General features: G+C 46.7%; 2 protein-coding genes across 3 annotated transcripts in view; one reads left to right on the forward strand and one right to left on the reverse strand.

Annotated features, from left to right (window-relative positions):
- LOC103598340 (tryptophan--tRNA ligase, cytoplasmic) overlaps positions 1 to 7639 on the reverse strand; it is a 37299-nt gene extending 29660 nt beyond the window's left edge. The window contains exons 1-2 of the mRNA XM_008582337.1: positions 7625 to 7639; positions 2211 to 2386 (exon numbers count right to left, since the gene is read on the reverse strand). Coding sequence (XP_008580559.1) covers positions 2211 to 2321 — 111 coding nt within the window. The 5' untranslated portion in view covers positions 2322 to 2386; positions 7625 to 7639. The remainder of the gene's footprint in view (positions 1 to 2210; positions 2387 to 7624) is intronic.
- Positions 7640 to 9038: 1399 nt separating this feature from the next.
- LOC103598338 (WD repeat-containing protein 25-like) overlaps positions 9039 to 19697 on the forward strand; it is a 146439-nt gene continuing 135780 nt past the window's right edge. Inside the window, exons 1-2 of one of the 2 annotated variants that reach the window (XM_008582335.1) lie at positions 9039 to 9076; positions 9840 to 10673. In XM_008582335.1, coding sequence (XP_008580557.1) covers positions 9867 to 10673 — 807 coding nt within the window. In that variant the 5' untranslated portion in view covers positions 9039 to 9076; positions 9840 to 9866. Of the gene's footprint in view, positions 9077 to 9835; positions 10674 to 19697 lie in introns of both variants that reach the window. The other variant, XM_008582334.1, reaches the window with a different exon arrangement.

Raw genomic sequence — 19697 nt, forward strand, 5'->3', positions numbered from 1 at the left:
CATCTTCTCCCACGATGAGGCCTTGCCATCATCCCTTCACGATGAGGCCCTGCAAACACCGTGTTTCATTAAAAGATCTTTATCAGGCTTTAATCTTATGAGTGGGAGGCGCCCCCACAAACCTACATTGATTAAATTCCTCCCCCATGCACAGAGTACCCAATAGCTTTTAGTGCTTCCCTCTAAAACACCAGCGGACAGCCAAGAGACAACAACCATTTGAGGCAGATGGAAAAAAAATTAACTTAGAGAAAACTGAGATTATAAAGGGGGCAAAGAACATTAGGAGAACTGTCATCAAGATCCCAGAGATAAAAGGATGGTCCTGTACTCATGAAATCAGATGAGGATGTGATAAGAAAGGAAAATTCAGAGATTAAACGAGCTCTTGGTAGTTAAAATAGGAGAAATGAAAAACAAGAGGAGGGTTGGGAGTTGAACAAATATCCCAGAAAGAAGAACACAAAGTCAAAAAATAAGAAAATCAGGGCTGGCCCAGTGGCTCACTCGGGAGAGTGCGGTGCTGATAACACCAAGGCCCCAGGTTCGGATCCCATATAGGAATGGCTGGTTCGCTCACTGGCTGAGGGTGGTGCTGACAACACCAAGTCAAGGGTTAAGATCCCCTTACCGGTCATCTTTAAAAAAAAAAAAAGAAGAAAATCAGAGGAATACTTTCTCAATAAAAAAAGTCTATAAAGAGAGAAGAGAGAAAACAGAAGAGTTCAAAGAAGTAATACGATTTCTGAGAATTAAAGGTCTTGAGTTTCTAGTCTGAAAGGTGCACTAAGCCTCCATCCCAAGAAATTTCAGAACACTGAGAAAAAGAGAAGATCCTGCCAACCTCTAGAGAGAAAAAACAGAGGAATAGTGTCTGTCTTTTCCACAGCAACCCCAGAAACTAGGTGATACTGGAGCAACAGCTTCAGAATCCTAGGGAAATCATCCTGAACTCTATACCTGGCTTCACTATGTCAAGTTTTAGGTAAAATAAACATGTTTTCTGATGTGTAAGATCTCAAAAAAATTATTCCCTTTGCACTAACTTTTTAAGAAATCATTGGAACGTTTGCTCTGCCAAAACAGAGTGAAGCTAGGAGGAATATGACACAGGATCAGGAAACAGGCGCACAATAGACAGAGGTGAGGGGAGCCCCTCGGCTGACAGTAAAAGAGGACCCCAGGACGGGCAGCGTGAGAGGCAAGGGCCACCAGTCCAGAGGGGAAGCAGGCACAAGGTCTTGGTAAGGACTTTTTCAAGAAGATAAACTTGATAGGGTAGTTAATGTGAGTATGTTGAGAGGAGATTCATCTAACTGTGGGAGAGCTAAGGAGATACATTATCATTAGTACATAAAAAAAGCCAAGCAAACAAAAATTAAGACAAACGTTAACGCCAGAGAAAATAAGCTGGACAGGAAAGGAAAAGTACTCATAGTACACTTAACAGTTCAGGTATCTGTAGTGTTTACATAGTTATTATAATGTCAATACTAACACTGACCTAACTACAATTACAATATATACTGTGAGGCTGGAGTTCCAGTCTCCCAGTATATATTGACAGCAGGTGTTTCTTTTTTTTTTCCTTTTTGTCTTTTTTACTGACCGGTAACGGGATCGCAACCCTCGGTGTCGCGCCCGTACCGGGCACCGGCAACGGGATCACAACCCTCGGTGTTGCGCCCGCACCGCGCTCAGCCAGTGAGCGGGAACCGGTCTCCACATGGGATCCAAACCCTCGGCGGGAGCGCCACCGCACTCCCAAGGGGCGCACTCTCTAGTGCGCCACCGGGCCGGCCCCGACAGCAGGTGTTTCTAACAGTGCGAGTTCCTCATTTCTACAGTGAAAGCCCCAAACTTGAAGATTAACAAGTAGCAATATAATAAGCATGATATCAGAGATGGGGAGGAACACACCCAAATAATCATCTAAAGGAATTGAAAATACTTGTGTCTGGGAGCAGGACATGGAGAAAGGTGGGTCAGAGGACTGCTATATTTCACAGAGGCTTTGAGGACCACTGACTCTTTAGAGCACAGCCATCATAATGTTGATAAAAGGAAAAATATATTTAAAATTATAACCAAAACATCTCAGTCACTGAAGGAACAGAATCCTGGAACAGTCTACCCTAAAGCAACACAACCGTATAGACTTGGGAGGCTCAGATGCATGTGTGGAGGGAGAATCCAACAAAATCAGGTACCTCTTTTGCCTTTGTGGCTTTGAGGGACCTCACGAGCTCCCCTTGAGCAGCTATGCTGTTGAACAGCTCCAGCGGAGAGGCACAGGGCTTGCCATTGGGCCTGTCTGCCATCTTCTAAGACCTAAGTTGACGGCTGGCTAGCGTGTCAAAGGATTTGTTCAGAGGTTGACACAAGACTGTGTAGGGAAAAAGGAGAGAGAAAAAGGGCAATTAAGAAACCATTGCAATCGAGGGGCTGGCCGGGTTGCTCAGTTGGTTACAGAGCAGCCCTGTAACACCGAGGTCAAGAGTTCGAAGGTTCCCTGTACCGGCCAGATGCCAAAACCCCCAAAACAACAAAACCCCCCACCATTGTGGCTGTTTTTCCTTTCCTGTATCTAGTCCTTCTTTCCAAAAAGGTTTTGAGATGAGTCATACTACAGGACATGAAAAATATAACATTAATAAAAATACAGGCAGAAACTTGGGGCCATGGAAAAAAGGAAAAGAAGAACAAATGATGACGATGAGGACCAAAGGAGTTGCTATGATGTACTGACTTAAGGTCTGCAAAAGAGGATCCCTCCTAGTCTGAGCAATTTGCATCTGTGGTGCCACTGTGCCTCACCCAGTGCCCAGGACACAGTTGGGACTTGTGTTTGCTCAGGGAATAAATATCAATGTGCTTTAATAAACCTAAGTTCACTAGAGCTAAAAACATTTGGCAAATTGCTATTTGCTCTTTATCCTAATTGCCTTAGGGGCAAATTCTCAGACAAAGCAAGATCTGGGGTGGAAGACAGGGCCTTATCAATTCTGGGTTCCAAATGAGGTAAGGACTATATATGGCATGTCCATTCCACATGCTGCTTTATTTAACCAAACCTCTGAAGGTGTGCCTGGGCCTTCTATTAGTCATTTTTCACCAACTTTGAAAAAGGTAAGACATAGGGCAGGCAGAGACTGGGTCCCCATCAGTCCCCTCTTGGGTCAGTCACTTCCCCCTTCTGAGTGTCAGTTTCCTCATCTATAAAAATGGCACCACCAGGAATCTCTTCGCCTACCTCAGGGGTTGTTATGAGAACAAAATGAGAAAAAAAATGACATAGGAGCACTTTGTAAACTGTAAAGCAAGACGTAATTACAACGAGTATTGTTACTGGATTTATTTTTATTTGTTAGGGTTCTAGGGCATGGTTGAACCCGGCTTCCTCTTAACTTGCTGCAATACCTTGAATGAGAACAACATCGAGGCTAATCACAGAGCAGCTAACTCTGAGCACTTCTGTATCTGGTACTGATCTAAGCACTTTTCACATATTAATTCATTTAAGTCTTACAGCAATCCTGAAGTAGATTTCTTATCTCCATTTCACAGATAAGGCACAGAGGGGTTAAAAAAACTTGACCAAGATAACACAGCAAGTAAGTGGCAGAGATGGCCAAACTCAAGTAGTTTGACCCTAGAGCCTATGTTATCCTACAAAGTATTTAATTCTGAACCAAACACAAATTTGAGGTGTAATTTACTTTTATTTATACATTTGTTAAATATTTGTTTTAAAAGTGTTAAACCAAGGCTGGCCCGTGGCTCCCTTGGGAGAGTGCAGTGCTGATAACACCAAGGCCACGGGTTCAGATCCTGATAGGGATGGCCGGTTAGCTCACTGGCTGAGCGTGGTGCTGACAACACCAAGCCAAGGGTTAAGACCCCCTTACCGGTCATCTTTTTTTAAAAAAAAGTGTTAAATCAATGTTAATCTAAAAAAAAAATGTTAAGCTAGTCTTAATCAACTAAACCAATCTTAATCTAAGTCAATGAAACCACAATACTGAAACCAGGATGGGGCAGCAGCCAGTTTCTTTCTCCTCCTTGCTGAGAATTACCTCAATTCCCAGAAAGGGAAATTTGGTAAGGTAACTGACTCATACAACAAAGCAACCAGTTTAGAGAAGCCTGTGAAAAAGAGTAGGAATGTGGAAGTACCTTCTGCCTAGAGTTAGAGAGGAGAATCACTCGGGCTCCCCATTCCTTCCCTAACAACAAGCTGGAATTAGTTCTTACCCATTTCTTTCTGGGGGCCTTTGCCCATATCAAATAACAAAGTAATAAAAAATTATTTCTAGCTACAAATGATCAAACATCATGTCTAGATATTTTACACATCATCTCAAATTCTCCCAATTTGCAAAGTTGAGGGTTACTGTATATACTCTGCATTAGCATATAAGAAGCTGACAGCCCAGGGAACTCAGAACCCTTCTGAGGTTCCAACACCAGGGAGTAGCAAAATCTGATGCCAAAGCCCCTCTCAACCATGTGTTCTCTCAGAATTCCAGCTTCCCCTGCTGCCTGAAATGGCTTACACCCTCCTCTGCCTGGACATGCTGAGTATCTTTCTAATTCAAACCTCAGCTCTTCTTCACAGCCTACCTGACAGCTGTGCCTCTGGTGCCAAGATGGTCACTCCTCCTCTGTGATCCCCAAGCATTCCCTTAGTAACTTTATTAAAGCACATACGCTGCATCTTAGTTATTTGTGCCTCTTCCAGTAGACAGTGAAAGCAAGCACTGAGTTTATTCTTCCACGTACTTCTAGTACCTAGTACACAGTGAGCTTAGCAACAAACATTTACTGAATAAATAAATCTTGTAAGTCATCTAGTTCAACTCTTTTTCCTCTGAGATATTATAAGTGTCCACTTATAATATCTTTGCAAGCACTTGTTCCAGTTGAAGGTTAATTTCCTCATCTGGACTTTAGACAGCCTCTTGTTTAACCTCCTGACAATGAGCTGAGTTGAGTTGGGGGAGCTGGACCGGTTTCCTGGCATTTTCTTCAGGTTTCATATCCCTTGTCTGGTTTCTTCACCCATTGCTAACATCTGTCCACCATCATGGTCAGTCTTTCTTTTTTTTCTTTTTTTGAAAAGATGACCGGTAAGGGGATCTTAACCCTTGACTTGGTGTTATCAGCACCCCGCTCAGGCAGTAAGCGAACCGGCCATCCCTATATGGGATCGGAACCCGGGGCCTTGGTGTTATCAGCACCGCACTCTCCCGAGTGAGCTACGGGCCGGCCCATGGTCAGTCTTTCTAGTGTTCCCTCTGGTTTACCACATCCTTCCAAAATGTGGTGCCATGCATAAAAGCCAACAGGCAGTAGCAGTAAGGTCCTTCAAATAGGACCAAAATCAAGTTAGATCAAAATTACCCTTAAAAGGGCCAGCCCATGGCTCACTCGGGAGAGTGTGGTGCTGATAACACCAAGGCCCCGGGTTCGGATCCCATATAGGGATGGCCGGTTAGCTCACTAGGTGAGCGTGGTGCTGACAACACCAAGTCAAGGGTTAAGATCCCCTTACCGGTCATCTTTAAAAAAAAAAAAAAATTACCCTTAAAAATTCCTAGGGAAAGTGACAGGTAGAATGACCAGATGAGACCTGGACAGCCAATCTCCCACTGCAACAGAGCAGATAACTGTTTCTTTGGTATAAGACGAGCTAGAAGAATTGGGCCTGCATTTAGGGTCCATGTTACAGGGAAAAACATTTAACTTTAAAGATCAGAATCCCATTTAAGAAGAGGCACACAGAATTAAATGAGACTGGGGGAATGGTAGATGAGGTCTCCCTTCTCTCATGATCACAAAGCATATACTCACTGTGTGGGAATCACCCACACTATTTAAATCTTCTCTGTGTGTGTGTGTGTGTGTGTGTGTGATGCAACTTCTTAAGTGAGCAAATCTTCAATTCATGCATATATCCATTTACCCTGTTTACTGTATTCTTCTTTTTTCACCCACCTAATTAACATTCTCCTTTATTTGTAATTAACTTTTAGAATTCAGCTTAACTTCAGAGGTTTTTAACCTGGAGTTTCTGAACCTCTGAAATTACATCAAAGTTGAGAGTTTGAAAAGGCTTCATTACCTTTTCATAGAGATCTGAGATACCAAAAGATTAAGGACCATTGTCTTAAGTGTTTTCTACCTGGGAGACCAGTTTGATTCCCCAAAGGGGAGCCAAAAAAAAAAAAAGGAAAAAAAATGGTTTACCACATAAATTGCCTTTGTTAAGGAAAGTTCCTTTATCTATTTAACAAATACTATAAAAGAAAGAAATGAAGTTTTATGTGAAGTAATTTATTACTCCTCTAAACAAAGGTACTGGGAGTCTAAAGAGAAAAACTGCCTATTCCACAGCAAATCACAGTAGTCATTTAAGTATCTATTTTTTTTTTTGGCATCTGGCAGGTATGCGGATCTGAACCTGTGACCTTGGTTTTATAAGGCTGAACTCTAACACAGCACACCTTTAAAGCTAAAATAAACTCTTAAAACTTAACTCCCAATTCCCCTTCTTCAAAAACTTAAATCTTGTGCTCATTTTGAAAGATTCCATTGTTCTAGAGGAGCATAACAGCATTTAAAGAAACTGGGTACAGAATTGGAATGAAGAACAGGAAGAATTATAGAACTGTTTAACAGAATAACATGATAATGACTTTGGCTGTAGCAAAAATCATCTCACAGATAAGATCAGGATACACCAATTCTGCAATTTGGTGAAAAGTGGTTTCAAGAGAGCCAATTCTGGAGCAGCCAGGAAGAGCCAGATGGCCCAGGAAAGTTTCTGGATGCCTAGAATACCATCAGGAGGTGGGATACAAACCTTCACATCCTGGCGCCAGAGTGTAGGTGACAATGAGTTTGCACTGGCAAATTCCCAAAGGACCCCAAACGTTGGAACAGATTATGTTCCACGTTTTTTTTTTTTCCTTTTTGTCTTTTTTACTGACGGGTAACGGGATCGCAACCCTCGGTGTTGCGCCCGCACCGGGGACCGGCAATGGGATCGCAACCCTCGGTGTTGCATCTGCACCTTGCTCAACCAGTGAGCGGGAACCGGTCTCCACATGGGATCCGAACCCTTGGCGGGAGCGCCGCAGCGCTCCCAAGCGGTGCACTCTCCAGTGCGCACGGGCCGGCCCTATGTTCCACGTTTAAACACTAAGAGGAAAGGTTATTTTCCCATCCAAATAATAAAATAAACTATCTTAAAAAGCAAAGACATCAATTTATATGATGCCAGGCATTAGATACTTTTGGGTACCACAATAGGAATGCTAATATGTTTGGATGTTGACTATTCAAGGAGACTGTAATAATGAAGAATATGACAGCCAACATGAAGTTACTGGAAGGCAAGCTATGAATCTAAGCAGACAAACTGCTCATCCAGTATCTCTTTTCTCCATGGGAGCAGTCAATCACCTGAATTTTGGGTCAATAGAATGAAATAAAATGTACAACACCCTACATCTAAGAGAGATAATCCTTTACCCCCTAAACCAAAGTTTCCAGCACTTTGGTAAGAGGCTGGTAAAAAACACTAACAAGCTCTAAGCCTGGCAAAAATGACAATACATACCTAGGTTGCAAAAGACCCTGCAGAGGTGGCCACTGGTCACGCTGGGCAGTTGAGCAGCTGAAACTGCCCTGCCCAGCCAGCCAGTCTTTAATAGTCTCCCCCTCTTTCTTTCAGTTTCCTTTTTAGAAAAGGCTTAGAGAAGAGCTCTTTCCTATTTACCCCACCCTTCAGCTTCCCGCACTTACGGTTTCTTAGAAATCATTCAGATTCTCAGAAACATTTGAGCCTCTTGACCAACCTCCTTGATGAGACTTGCAATCAGGGGTGGAGTAGGTGGGGGGGCCGGGTGGAGACCAATGAAACCCTCTTGAGCGCCCAGCCATTAACCGGTCATTGCATCAGCCACTCCTTACCCCACGATGGCCTCCATATAACCTCCCCACCCTCTTCCCTTTCCCCACCCTCAGCATCAGTGTGAGTAACTGCGTTTATGTGTAGTCGTGGGGGGCAGAAAAGGCGCGCTGTAAATTCTCTGCGGCTGTGGTTCACTGAGGCGGCGCAGTGCGGTGGAAAGATCATGAGTTCTAGGGTCAGAGAGACCTGGGTTTCAATCCCAGCTTGGGCATTTTCTTGCTTGGAGACCTTGGGCAAGTCTTATTACTTCTCTGCTCCTCCCTAGGTTTCCTCATCTGAGAGAGGGCATAAAGGGGCTGGCCCGTGGCTCACTCGTGAGAGTGTGGTGCTGATAACACCAAGGCCACGGGTTCGGATCCCTATATAGGGATGGCCGGTTGGCTCACTTGGGAGAGCGTGGTGCTGACAACACCAAGTTAAGGGTTAAGATCCCCTTACCTGTCATCTTTAAAAAAAAAAAAAAAAGAAAGAAAGAAAGGGCATAAAGAAGCCTCCTAACGTTACCGTTGAGGGGACTGAGTGCACATGGCAGACACTAAATAAAAGTAGTGGCCTCTCTCTTTGGGAAAGGGGAAGAATCAGCAGGACGAAGGGTCGATGCCGGCGGGAGTGGGAGTCAGGCCGTGTAGGCGGCACTTGGAGGAAATGGGCGAGGGGGGCAGTGGGAGCCTCCGCGTCCCTCGCAGTCTACGACCCGGCGGGCCGCGAGCCGGGTTCTGAGGAGCATACCCCGGATCCTGGCGCGCAGGCGACCCTGGGAGGGCAAGGTCGTTGGGCGCCGCCCAGGCGTCCTTCTCTCCCTCCCTCATCCCCTGACTTCACCTCCCCGGCCTCCAACCCCTCACTCACCCGGCCATACAGTGCCCGGCAGCGGTGCGGGGTCAGCCGCGGGTCGCCTCCTGGGCGTCCGTGGAAACGCCATCCGGCCGGAACAACTTCCGGCCTGGCTGCGCCGTCATTGGCTGTTCGCGCAGGGGCGGGACAGAGCCTGCCGTTGATTGGCTGGCGACCTTGGCGTCGCGGAGGAACGCGACTGGGCGGTGGACTGGGGGCCGGCCCGCTGGCCTCCGAGAGAGCCGAGCGCTTCCGGTGCTTGTGGTGAGCTGTGGGCCCCGGGCGGGCGGGAACCGGGACCCGGCAGCGCCCGGAGCGCTTCCCGCCTTTTCGCGCGGGTCTGTCATCCCCGCTCGCCTTGTTTTCATCTCCACTTCCTTCCGAAAGCGCAGTGCTCGGGCCCACCCTTGCCTCTTACTATGGACAGCACCGCTAACTCCTATTCATCCTTCAGAACCCATCTCTGGTCATCTCTTGTTTGTTTCCTTCATCCGTCTTTGGCTTCTGGGGCAGGGTCCGTGTTTAGTGTTTAATCGCGGCCCACACCAGACCCAACCACACAGGGCCTGACACAGAGTAGGTAATCAGGAAATGTCTGTTGAATGAGGATATCCTATTTCTTTGACTTCTTCTGTGCCCCCCTCCCACCAGGCTGTATTTCACAAATATTTATTTCTAGACGCTCGGGATCTAATAGCGAACAAAACGCACAGAAAGTCCTGTCGTCTTGGAGCTATTGTACTAGTGACTGTCAGTGCCACCCCCCCCTTCCTTAGCATCTTTCTGCAGTGCCCTTACCTTTTCTTTCTACTGGCTCTCTCTCTTCCTCTTAGTGGGCCCCATAATTTTTATTTTTAAAATTACATCTTCCGATTATGCCTGTTATATAAAAAAGCCCTTATTTTTTATGTGTTTATACTTGGGGGTTTGAAATCTTGGATTTGCTAGGTGACATGTTTTCTTTTAACTACATAAATATTACTTCATGCACATTTTCTGACTCTTGACTTTGTTTGGTCTTAGGTAGTTTGCCCTCAAAGGACAGAAGGAAACCATGTCTTCAATGGCTTCGTTGGTGTCTTATGATGATTCTGACTCAGAGGCTGAGACTGAGACTGTGGGAAGTTTTAATGCTGCTGGCCAGATGAAAGATGCTTCTGGTGTGGCTGAACCTCCTGGGCAAGATTTTGCATCTGGTATCCTGGTTAGAACAAAAGAGGAGGCGCAGTCCACGAAGCATAGTTTTCGTGAAGACCCGGGGAGCCATCGTCTCCCACTGGCTCGGCTTGGAAAAGGTGGTTGGGGATCTTGTCCTAGCCAGAGGCTACAGTGGCCCAGGAAGGAGCCTGAAGTCACCTTCCCCACCAGTGAGTCTTCTCATCCTTCTCTGTGGACGACTGGTGCTCCGGCCAGCCACATGCCCCTGGCAGCTGCCCACTTGAAGCAAGTAAAACCCTCTTGGGACTTCCCCAAGTTATCTTTCCATGCTCAAAGCAAACCTGAAACCATAGGTAAAAATGGCACCTCTTTTCAGAGGAAAAGGCGCGAGGACTGTGTGGTACCGTATACCCCAAAAAGACTAAGACAGCAGCAAGCATTAAGCACGGAAACATGCAAGAATAAAGGTGCAGAGCCACAGGGTCCTTCTGTGGGGTGTGCCCCTGCCCCTCTCTGTGTGGCCCCCAGAGTGTCTGAGTTTATTCAGCCATATTTGGACAGTCAGTATAAAGAAACCAAGGTTCCCAGGAAAGTGCTTTTCCATCTGAGAAGCCACAGGGGCCCTGTCAACAGCATTCAGTGGTGTCCAGTCCTTTCTAAGAGCCATATGCTTCTCTCAACTTCTATGGATAAAACCTACAAGGTAAGAGTTGATGAAAATTTCTGTTTTCAGATGCTCTTAGGAATAAACTGCTGGAATGTTTTATTCATCAAAACAGAGTGAGGGTGAGGGTGGTTACAGGCTGAGTATTTCTTTTTGGGAGTTTCTTTAATTCTATTTGTTGCATTCAAGAGAAGATTCTCTGTGCTCAGCCCTGGATCGAGGGTCCCTCCTGCCCCATTCCTTCCCTGACACTGCCTTGCTGGGGTCACTGGAGGATGCTAGTCCTTATCCCTCGTGGGGGCCCTGGGAGGCTGGGGTCACTGAGTGAGAGTGATTAGAGGGAGAAGAAAAGCAGGCCCAGGACCAAGCCCTGGGAACTGTGGAGTGCTGAGCAATGCCAGTTGTGTCCTAAGGGCTGTGTTGGGTTTGGGTATTGCAGGGGTAGAGAGACCCAGCCCCTGGCTGCAAGGGCTTGCACACTGTGTTAGGAGCTGTGGACAAGTGGACAGACACTTTCAACCCTGGGCCCAGGGCTCTGAGGACAGGACCTCCAGACACAGAAGTGTTCTGGGAACCTAACGGCTAGGAGGGCTTGGTGAAGGCTTCCCAACAGCGGAAGGTTTGCTTGGTGCAGGAAGAGCATTCTTGACTGGAGGAGCCCCATGTATGCATTGGCTCTAAGCCTGAGGGGGTGAGGGACCAAGGCTGGAGAAGCATGCAGGGGCCAGATCAGGGCAGGCTGCCTGTACCTTGCTGGAGACTTCAGGTTTGACAAGGAAACTTTTTTTTCCATTGTGTTATTTATTTTTACAAGCTGCTGATGTAATGTGGGCTTGCAGTAAGCACTCCCCACAGCATGCAGGTATGTGTGTGAGGGGGGCGTGCCACATACCCCTGGACCTGTTGCCAGCCCCTGTAGGATGTGCACTGTGTTCCTCCTCCTCACTGTCCTCGGTGTTTAGTAAAGCACCTGTGACATAGTAGATGCCAAATAAATGCCAGCTGAACAAAACTCTCTTGGAAAGAAATTGGCTTTCGAGGTGGAGAGACTTGGCTTCCAATCCACCTTTGCTGCAGAGTAGCTGGTCGACTGGCCTGAGCTGGCCTGAGTCTGGTGTGTTACCCGTAAAAGGCATAATCATACCTGTGTCATGTGATCATGTGAGAACAATGCTTAAGAATTACGGGACCACAGAGCCTACCTCTGATCACTCTCACTCAGGTGCTCCACATAGGTGCTCATAAATGTTAGCTTCCTCCCCCTAGTTTCCTCGGAGTTCGGGAACCAAGCTGCCCACATCATTTTACTTGCAAGATACATTTGGAGCTTTTTTCCCTAGGAGGCATTTTCCGAGGTGAATAAAAGAAGCTCCAAGTGTAGTGATGTCTTTGAAATGAGCCAAATCTAGGTGTCTTTTTTTTTTTTTTGGCAGCTGGCTAGTATGGGATCTGATATGGGTGTCATTTTTAAGTGGCCAGAGTGTGAAGTAACTCGTGTGTCCTTTTCTGGCAATGCTAACAGAGTTATGTGGGGAGAGAATATCATATTCTGTCTTCAGCCTGCACTCCCGGGATCTTTTGCTCCGGTCTTTGGCGCTTCTCCTGCCATGTTTGGGCCTGGGAAGTCTGCGTAGGAAGCTTCTGGCATCCCTGATGTGGGTCATAACATGGTTGGATTAATCCTGCAGTCCTGGGGCTTCTCAGCTCTCCTTCCTGAGAGTTTGCACCTGGCCCACAGAGGGCCAGGAGGGTGGGGGAGCCATCTGGAAGGTTTCTGGTGGGCCTGGGTGGGGCCTGCTCTGCTCCTGGCAATGTCTGCTGGCCCTGGAGTCTGAGTGATAACCCCTTTGTTATCCTGAGCTTATCTTCTTGTTGGGATCTTCTTCCCTCTATGATTTGGCTCTTTGAGTTCCCACCTGTTCAATTCCTGCTGAACAGTCAGGGCCCAGCTCAGACAGTCATCTCTGAAGTCTCCCCCATTAGGTTGTATGTTGGACAAATGTTTAGCAGGCTCCGGCTTTGTACAGGGCCCTGTTTTGGGTGCTGGAGAAGTAGTGTTGAGCAAGATAGACAAAGTCCTCGCTCTTTGGGAGCTGACATGTTGATGGGGTGTGTCCACACCCGGTGTCTTTGTGGTGCAGGGCTTCCTCCTCCCTCTCACTCTCTCCCTACAGAGGCGAGTGCAGTCTTGCTTCTGCCCCTGCAGCAGCACACAGCGGTGCAGAGCTGCCGCCTGCGGTTAGCACCAATGAGGGTGTTCTTTGTTTTTTTTTTTTTTTCCTTTTTGTCTTTTTTCGTGACCGGTAACGGGATCGCAACCCTCGGTGTCGCGCCCGCACCGCGCTCAACCATTGAGCGAACCGGTCTCTATATGGGATCAGAACCCTTGGCGGGAGCGCCGCCGCGCTCCCAAGCACCGCACTCTACCGAGTGCGCCACCAGGCCGGCCCCCGAACTGGGATCGCAACCCTCGGTGTCGCGCCCGCACCGCGCTCAACCATTGAGCGAACCGGTCTCTATATGGGATCAGAACCCTTGGCGGGAGCGCCGCCGCGCTCCCAAGCACCGCACTCTACCGAGTGCGCCACCAGGCCGGCCCCCAATGAGGGTGTTCTAATGCCTGGCCCATGGCAGGAGTTTTGTGGTCACAGGGCGGGCCACCTGAGGGGCGCAGGTGGTCACCTCTCTGGGGCCCTGGAGGGAAGGGGTGGGCAGCCTGGCAGATGCTGGCAGCACAGGCTGGAAAGGAGGCGGTTGCCCTGGGTGGAGATGGACGGAGCACCTTCCACTCAGGGTGCTGCCCCATGGAGAGGTGCAGGGTGTGGCAGACGTGTCCTTGTGGACACCCACCTGCCCGCCCTCCTAGCGAGTCTCCTGATGGTGAGAGGGCAGACCTACGGCCCTGTGGGGACTGGTCTCCATCTGGCTCAGTAAAGTGCTCTCTGGGCCTTGATAGCAGAGTGGAACAACTTGGTCAGCTCGGGTCACTTCTGCCTGGGCAATTTAGGTTTCCTAAATAGAAGCATCCCCACGATAGTTTTTGAACAGAGAGCATCTTAGAGGAAGCCTTGATCTCTGGTGTTGTGGAGCAGATGGATATACCAGGCACTGTGCCACTGGGGATGCAGGGAGAGATGTTCTTGCCCCACAGAGGGGAGATTGTGAGCAGCCAACTAATGGTGACACCTCATGACCAGAAGAGGGCGCAGTTGGTCTAGCTTGGGATGGCAGCTCATGCAGCTCAGGCGAGTCCCGCTTCTGGGTGATTCACTGAGACCTGGGTCCGGGTCTGTGGGGCTGCCCTAGGTTGGGGGCTGGGGGCCTGTGGCTGTGCCTGCCTGTCCCAAGGAGGTGGTGTGTATGGTATAGGTGAGGACACTGGTATGGAGCCCCGCCCCCGCACTGTCTATCACTCAGGGCGTTGGCACCAGAAGTGGCCCCAGGGGCAGATCACATCTGTCATCATGAGGTCAGGTCAGGGCTGACTATGGCTGCTAGGGTCAGTGTGGTGTCTTGAAAATCAGGGCTTTTATGATCCATAGATACAAGCAGTGGTCCAGGGTCCTCCCTGCTTTAAAGTATTTGACAGTTTTCAGTGATAGGGTTATTTGGCAAGTTGGCGTTGGGCAAATTGACTTTGAGCAACTTTTCAGTGTGAAGAATGTGTGGCAGAGGGTGGAGAAGCCAGGCTGGGAACAGGGATTGGGGACTAGATGGGGGGTGGGGAGGGAAGTCCTGGCTGAGGCCCTAAGGTTCACAGGCCGTCTGGCTGGACCGCTTGTGGTGTTCTTTTCCCTCCCCGTGTCAGAGGTCAGGCAGCAGGTAGATCGTGGGGGCTGGGGTCACAAGACTTCAGCTTGAGTCCTCGCCCTACCACCTGCTGGTTGTGTGATCTCTTGCAAGTTACTACTTCTCTGAGCCTCAATTTGTGTATCTGTGAAGTGGAGATAATTACACATGCCTTGCTGGTTTTCGTGAAAAATAAATAATGTTGGATGTGAATTCCCTAGTGTAGTGCCAGGCACATTGTTGGCATTTAGTGTGTGCTTCAGTTGTTGCTCTCCCCAAGAATTTTCTCCCATCGTTGACATGCGGTGGCCCTCTTATTCTACTGAGTAGCCACGGAAACGTATCTGTTTCACCTTGCTAGATTTTAAGCTTCTCGAGTACGGGGACTGTGCCCGATTCATTTATATATTCTCTGTAGCATCTGGAACAAAATTTTGCACGTGTTAAGTGATCAATAACGATTAAAAAATTTTTTTTGGATTTTATTGCAAGCCTTTGGGAAAGGATTGTCTTTTGAGTGCATAAATCCTGTTTACCACTAGGGGGCACAGTAAGACTTAATATAAGCAGCTCATCCAAGCTTCTAGAATGTGGAAGAATCCTTGATTCAAGGTAACATTTACTGAAAGATGATTTCTCTTCTGATCAGGAGAAAAACAACAGAATCTCTCTGATTAATGTAAAGAACGTAGAGTGCCAGTGCCTTCATCTCCTTACAACGTAGCTGTGGAATTCATAAGCTTCAATTGAGCACGTTACAGTGGGAAGATACTTATTTTAATATGTTCTAAATGCTCCGTGAGCTGTAAAATATCCTTATATTAGTTTTGAAAAATTTACAGCTAGAGAAATTAAGTAAAACAAAACAATGACTCATAATTCCCCACTGATGCTGTTTTCTTTCTGGATGATTCCTTCCTGCCCTTGTCTGTGAGCATGCATGTTTTTTCATAGCTGTAATCCCAGTACAGATACCCTTTTACATACTCTTTTCATTTCCCAGTGAACTCATATGGCTCAACACATTTGAGCACTTACTGCATGTAAAGGTAGAATTCAGACTTTGATGCCTTTTTTGAAGGAAAAACCACAATGTGGCCTGCTTTAAGTAAACACAGCTAACTGTTATTGTCTGCCCCCTGTGCAGAACACTCTGCCAGGTACCAAAGAAAGGGATTCCTGAAAGCGTGAATAAGGCATGTTTCTGCTTACTGCTGTCCATTTATGAGAACCTGGAGTTCTAAAACAGAAGGTTTTTTAAATTATGTGAATTAGTTATTTATTTGCTTTACAAAATAATTTGCTGTAGAAATTCTTTAATTAAAGTGTTTATAAAAACACAAAATACAAAAAACGTTTCCATTTTTGATCATGAATGTAACAGATCTTATGGTAAAAAACTTTGAAGATGCAGAAAATATGAAGTATGAAGGAGAAAAAAGAAATCTTTGATAATCCCCAACCCCAAATCAGTACCTCTAATGTGAGGGACCTTCCTGGTCTGGGTCACTATATTTCTAAATGTTTACCCAATTGGGCTTATTGCACAATATCTACAGCTTTGAATTCTGGTGGCCCCCCCCCCCATCTTTTGTAATGTTTGTAAGGGGTGTTTTTCTACCTTATTAAAAAGTTTTCCCAAACATATTTTTATGACTATCTCAGATTCCAAACTTTGCTTTGTCATTTCCATATTGTTATAATTTCCTGCTTTCATATTTTAAATAATCAGTACTGCAGTGAACATGGCTATACATAAATGTTGTCTTTTTTGTTGCCTTAATGCTGTTAAAATGGGCTTTGATTTACACCTGGGCTTTAGCTAATGCCCTTGTGTGTGGTGAGTGGAACCTGCATAGATTGGCAAAGCTTCAGTGCCATTGTTGTATGACAACTCCAGGACTCGCATTCCATATATACTGCTTAGCTGTGTGACTTTGGGGAAATCACTTAGCCTCTCTGATTCCCCAGTTCCTTACTGGTAAAATGGGGACAAAGGCCACCGATTAGGATTGTGGCTGTGGGGAAGAAACGAAAAGATCCAGCCCAGTGCCTCATATGGGGGAATGCTGAAGAACTGTTTTCCTGACTCCACCGTGCCTGTATTGATTAGTGAATAAAAGATGCATCAATTGTTAAAAAAAAAAAAAAAGATTGTAGAAAAGACAAATCACCCAGAGTCCTCCAACTTAATTAACTCTTGTTTTTGTGAATCTTTTCATAGTCTGTCTCTCTACAAACATCTTTTTAAAGAGTTTCAGAGTTCCTGAGATAAGTACTTTTAAAATTTAAAGAGTTTTTGGGATTATGTGTACCACGCTGTTCACATTCTCCCTTTTTGTGTTCTGCACATTCAGAAGGTCTGTGTTAGAGGACTGGGTCCAAGTCTCCAAACTGATCACATTTAAAACGGGATAGAAGAAAAAGAATTGTGCAGCCCTTTGCCAGTTTACAGAGCAGTTTTGTGTCTGAGCTTCTGGCAGTGCTGGGGAAGTGGCTTTACAGCTCAGGGGAGCGAATTGGGGGCAGGGAAGATGTGTCTACCTTCCTCCGACCAGTGGTGCCAGGTTCAGCTGGTTTTTGGGCACCCTGCCCATGTGCATCTGAAGGAAAGGACTTTGTTCTGATAGCTGATAACACAGGATGGGGTCTTACTATGCCCTTCACCAGCTGTGTGGCCTCTGACTGGGAACACAGATGAGAGAGGATGGAAAGCACTAACCATTTTCAAGCGCTTACCACATACTAGGCCCATTTCTAAACACTCCACCTCCTCTTCACAACAGGCCCAAGAGGCCAGGCGTGTTCTTATTCCCATTTTACTGATCAGGAAATTGAGGCTCAGAGAGGTTAAGGCATGTGTTCACGGTCACACAGCTGGTAAATGATCAAGGCAAGATGGGAAGCTAGCTGTCAGATTACAGAGCCTAAGCAAAAAGAGCTAAAAACCCACTCTGCTCTCCCATCTCTGAGAATAAAGGATGGGAAAGCATATCTCTTCTTCCAAGTGCCCATACTTCATCCCAGCTTCAAAATCTCGTGGTTCTGTTAGGGGGGATAAGGAAGAGAGATGATTTCCATGGTGGTTTGGATTTGCATTTTTATGTATTACAGGATCCTGTTGATTTATCATTGTTAGTGTATCTGATTATATTAGGGTGTCTTAGATGTTCTTTGTAGAAAGTGATATATTTCACATTCAAAGACAAGGAATTTATGGATCCAAGTGCCAGAGTGAGGGTTTATTTCAGTTTTGAAAGAATTATTCTTGATGGATTTTACGAAACGAGACTGAGAAATGATTTGATGTGTGGAGTGAGAAGTCATGGAGCATTATGCTGATGATTGGCAATTTATTCCAAGCACGAGGCAAATCTACTGGAAATGAGAGGCGCAGCTGGGAAGGTGGTTTGGGTTGTGGTGGTGGGCATTTGACGTTTAGGGAGTGAATGATTAACAGTGCATCGAGGGTAATTAGGTAAAGGCGAGGAGGGAATGTGTGTGTGTGTGTGTGTGTGTGTGTGTGTGTGTGTGTGTGTGCGCATGCTTATGTGTGTGCGCTAGCGGGTGCAGAGATTATCTACTTCCATTTTCATTTGACAGAGACCCAGAAAGGGAAAAACACTTGCCCAGGGCACACAGTGAGGTGTTTGGAAGCTTCCCTGTCTGAACACTATGTTTGCTCCTCTCCCTCCCTTTCCGCCTTCCAAAGGAAGTTCAGAGTCCTCTACATTGTACCAGGATTGGGAATGAGGAGGCTTTAGGCTGGTCAACAGCAGGGCTGCTGAGCCTCTGGGAAGAGCTGTGAGATTCTGAGCTGGAACCTTCTCTTCGTGGGAAGTGAAGTTTTTTTGACACTCATCTTCCCTCATGTGAAAGCTGCGATGTTTCTGAGGCCAACAGATGAAACATTTCCCAATTCCCATTGCCTTACAAGCTTGTGTCTTATAGAAGAAACCTTGAGTTGAAGAGGAATAAGAACAGGAAAGTGTGGCAAACCCATGCTGTGTTTTCTGCTTTTCGGAAACTTCATTCTTTTTAACTTAAGCAGCTCAGTGTACCAGGGCAGGGTGGCGTGCTCGCCAGAGGCTGAGGGGAAGTAAGCAGTGCTGTGTGAAGGTGCAGGCGCTGTCCTCAGGGGCAAGCCTCATCCAATCTCATCTTATGTCATTAAAGAGGAATAGAGCAATTTGGAAAAATGCTTTTAATGTAATTGAAAAATGCAGATTGCAAAATTGGCACACTTAGGAGTTGAGACAGTCTAGTAAATTATTTCTTGCTGCTTTTAAAAGTTGGACACAGAGGACTCTTAAAGGCGCCCATCTAGTGCCCAGTGATAGCTATATCCTTTTTCTTTTTTTTTGTCTTTTTCCGTGTCCGGCAATGGATCGCAACCCTCAGTGTCGCCCCCGTACCGGACCGGGACCGGCAACGGGATCGCAACCCTCGGCGCTGCCCCCGCGCCTCGCTCAGCCAGTGAGCGGGAACCGGTCTGTATGTGGGATCTGAACCCTCGGCGGGAGCGCCGCCGCACTTCCCAAGCGGCACACTAGCGCAGTGCACCACCGGGCCGGCCCATATCCTTTATCTTTTTAAAAAATGATTTATTTTAGATTTAATTTGTTTCATCATAAAAGTGGTAAAATTTTGAAGAAAATGGCAGAAATTAAAGGATTAACCATAGACCCTCCAATCAAACATAATGACTGACTGTTTTGCAAGTAGCATTTCCTTCTAGGCTTTTTTCCCATGTCTATCAACTAGTTTTAATCATACCATAGTACTTTGTTTTTGTAACACACATTTAAGAAATACATGATGGTCAGTCATTTCTCCTCCAAATTGCTAGTATTTTTCCTCCTTAAAAGAAGGATTGAGGGGCCGGCCCGGTGGTGCACTGCTATAGTGCGCCGCTTGGGAAGTGTGGCGGCGTTCCCGCCGAGGGTTCGGATCCCACATATAGACCGGTTCCCGCTCACTGGCTGAGCGAGGCGCGGGAGCAACGCCGAGGGCTGCGATCCCGTTGCCGGTCCCGGTCCGGTACGGGGGCGACACTGAGGGTTGCGATCTGTTGCCGGACACGGAAAATGACAAAAAAAAAAAAAAAGAAGGATTGAATAAGTCACTCCAACCTTTTACCCTTTTCTCCTAGCTTATGCTGTTTCTAGTTGGGTGTTTTCTTTTGTCCTTTCTCCTTGGTGGACACAGCTTTTGTGTAGATGTGTCACATATTGGAAGTAGTGGAGCAGGATGTAAGGATGAGAGCACTGGGGT

This window comes from Galeopterus variegatus, unplaced genomic scaffold (assembly GCF_000696425.1).
Source record: "Galeopterus variegatus unplaced genomic scaffold, G_variegatus-3.0.2 Scaffold2574, whole genome shotgun sequence".
Lineage (NCBI taxonomy): Eukaryota > Metazoa > Chordata > Mammalia > Dermoptera > Cynocephalidae > Galeopterus > Galeopterus variegatus.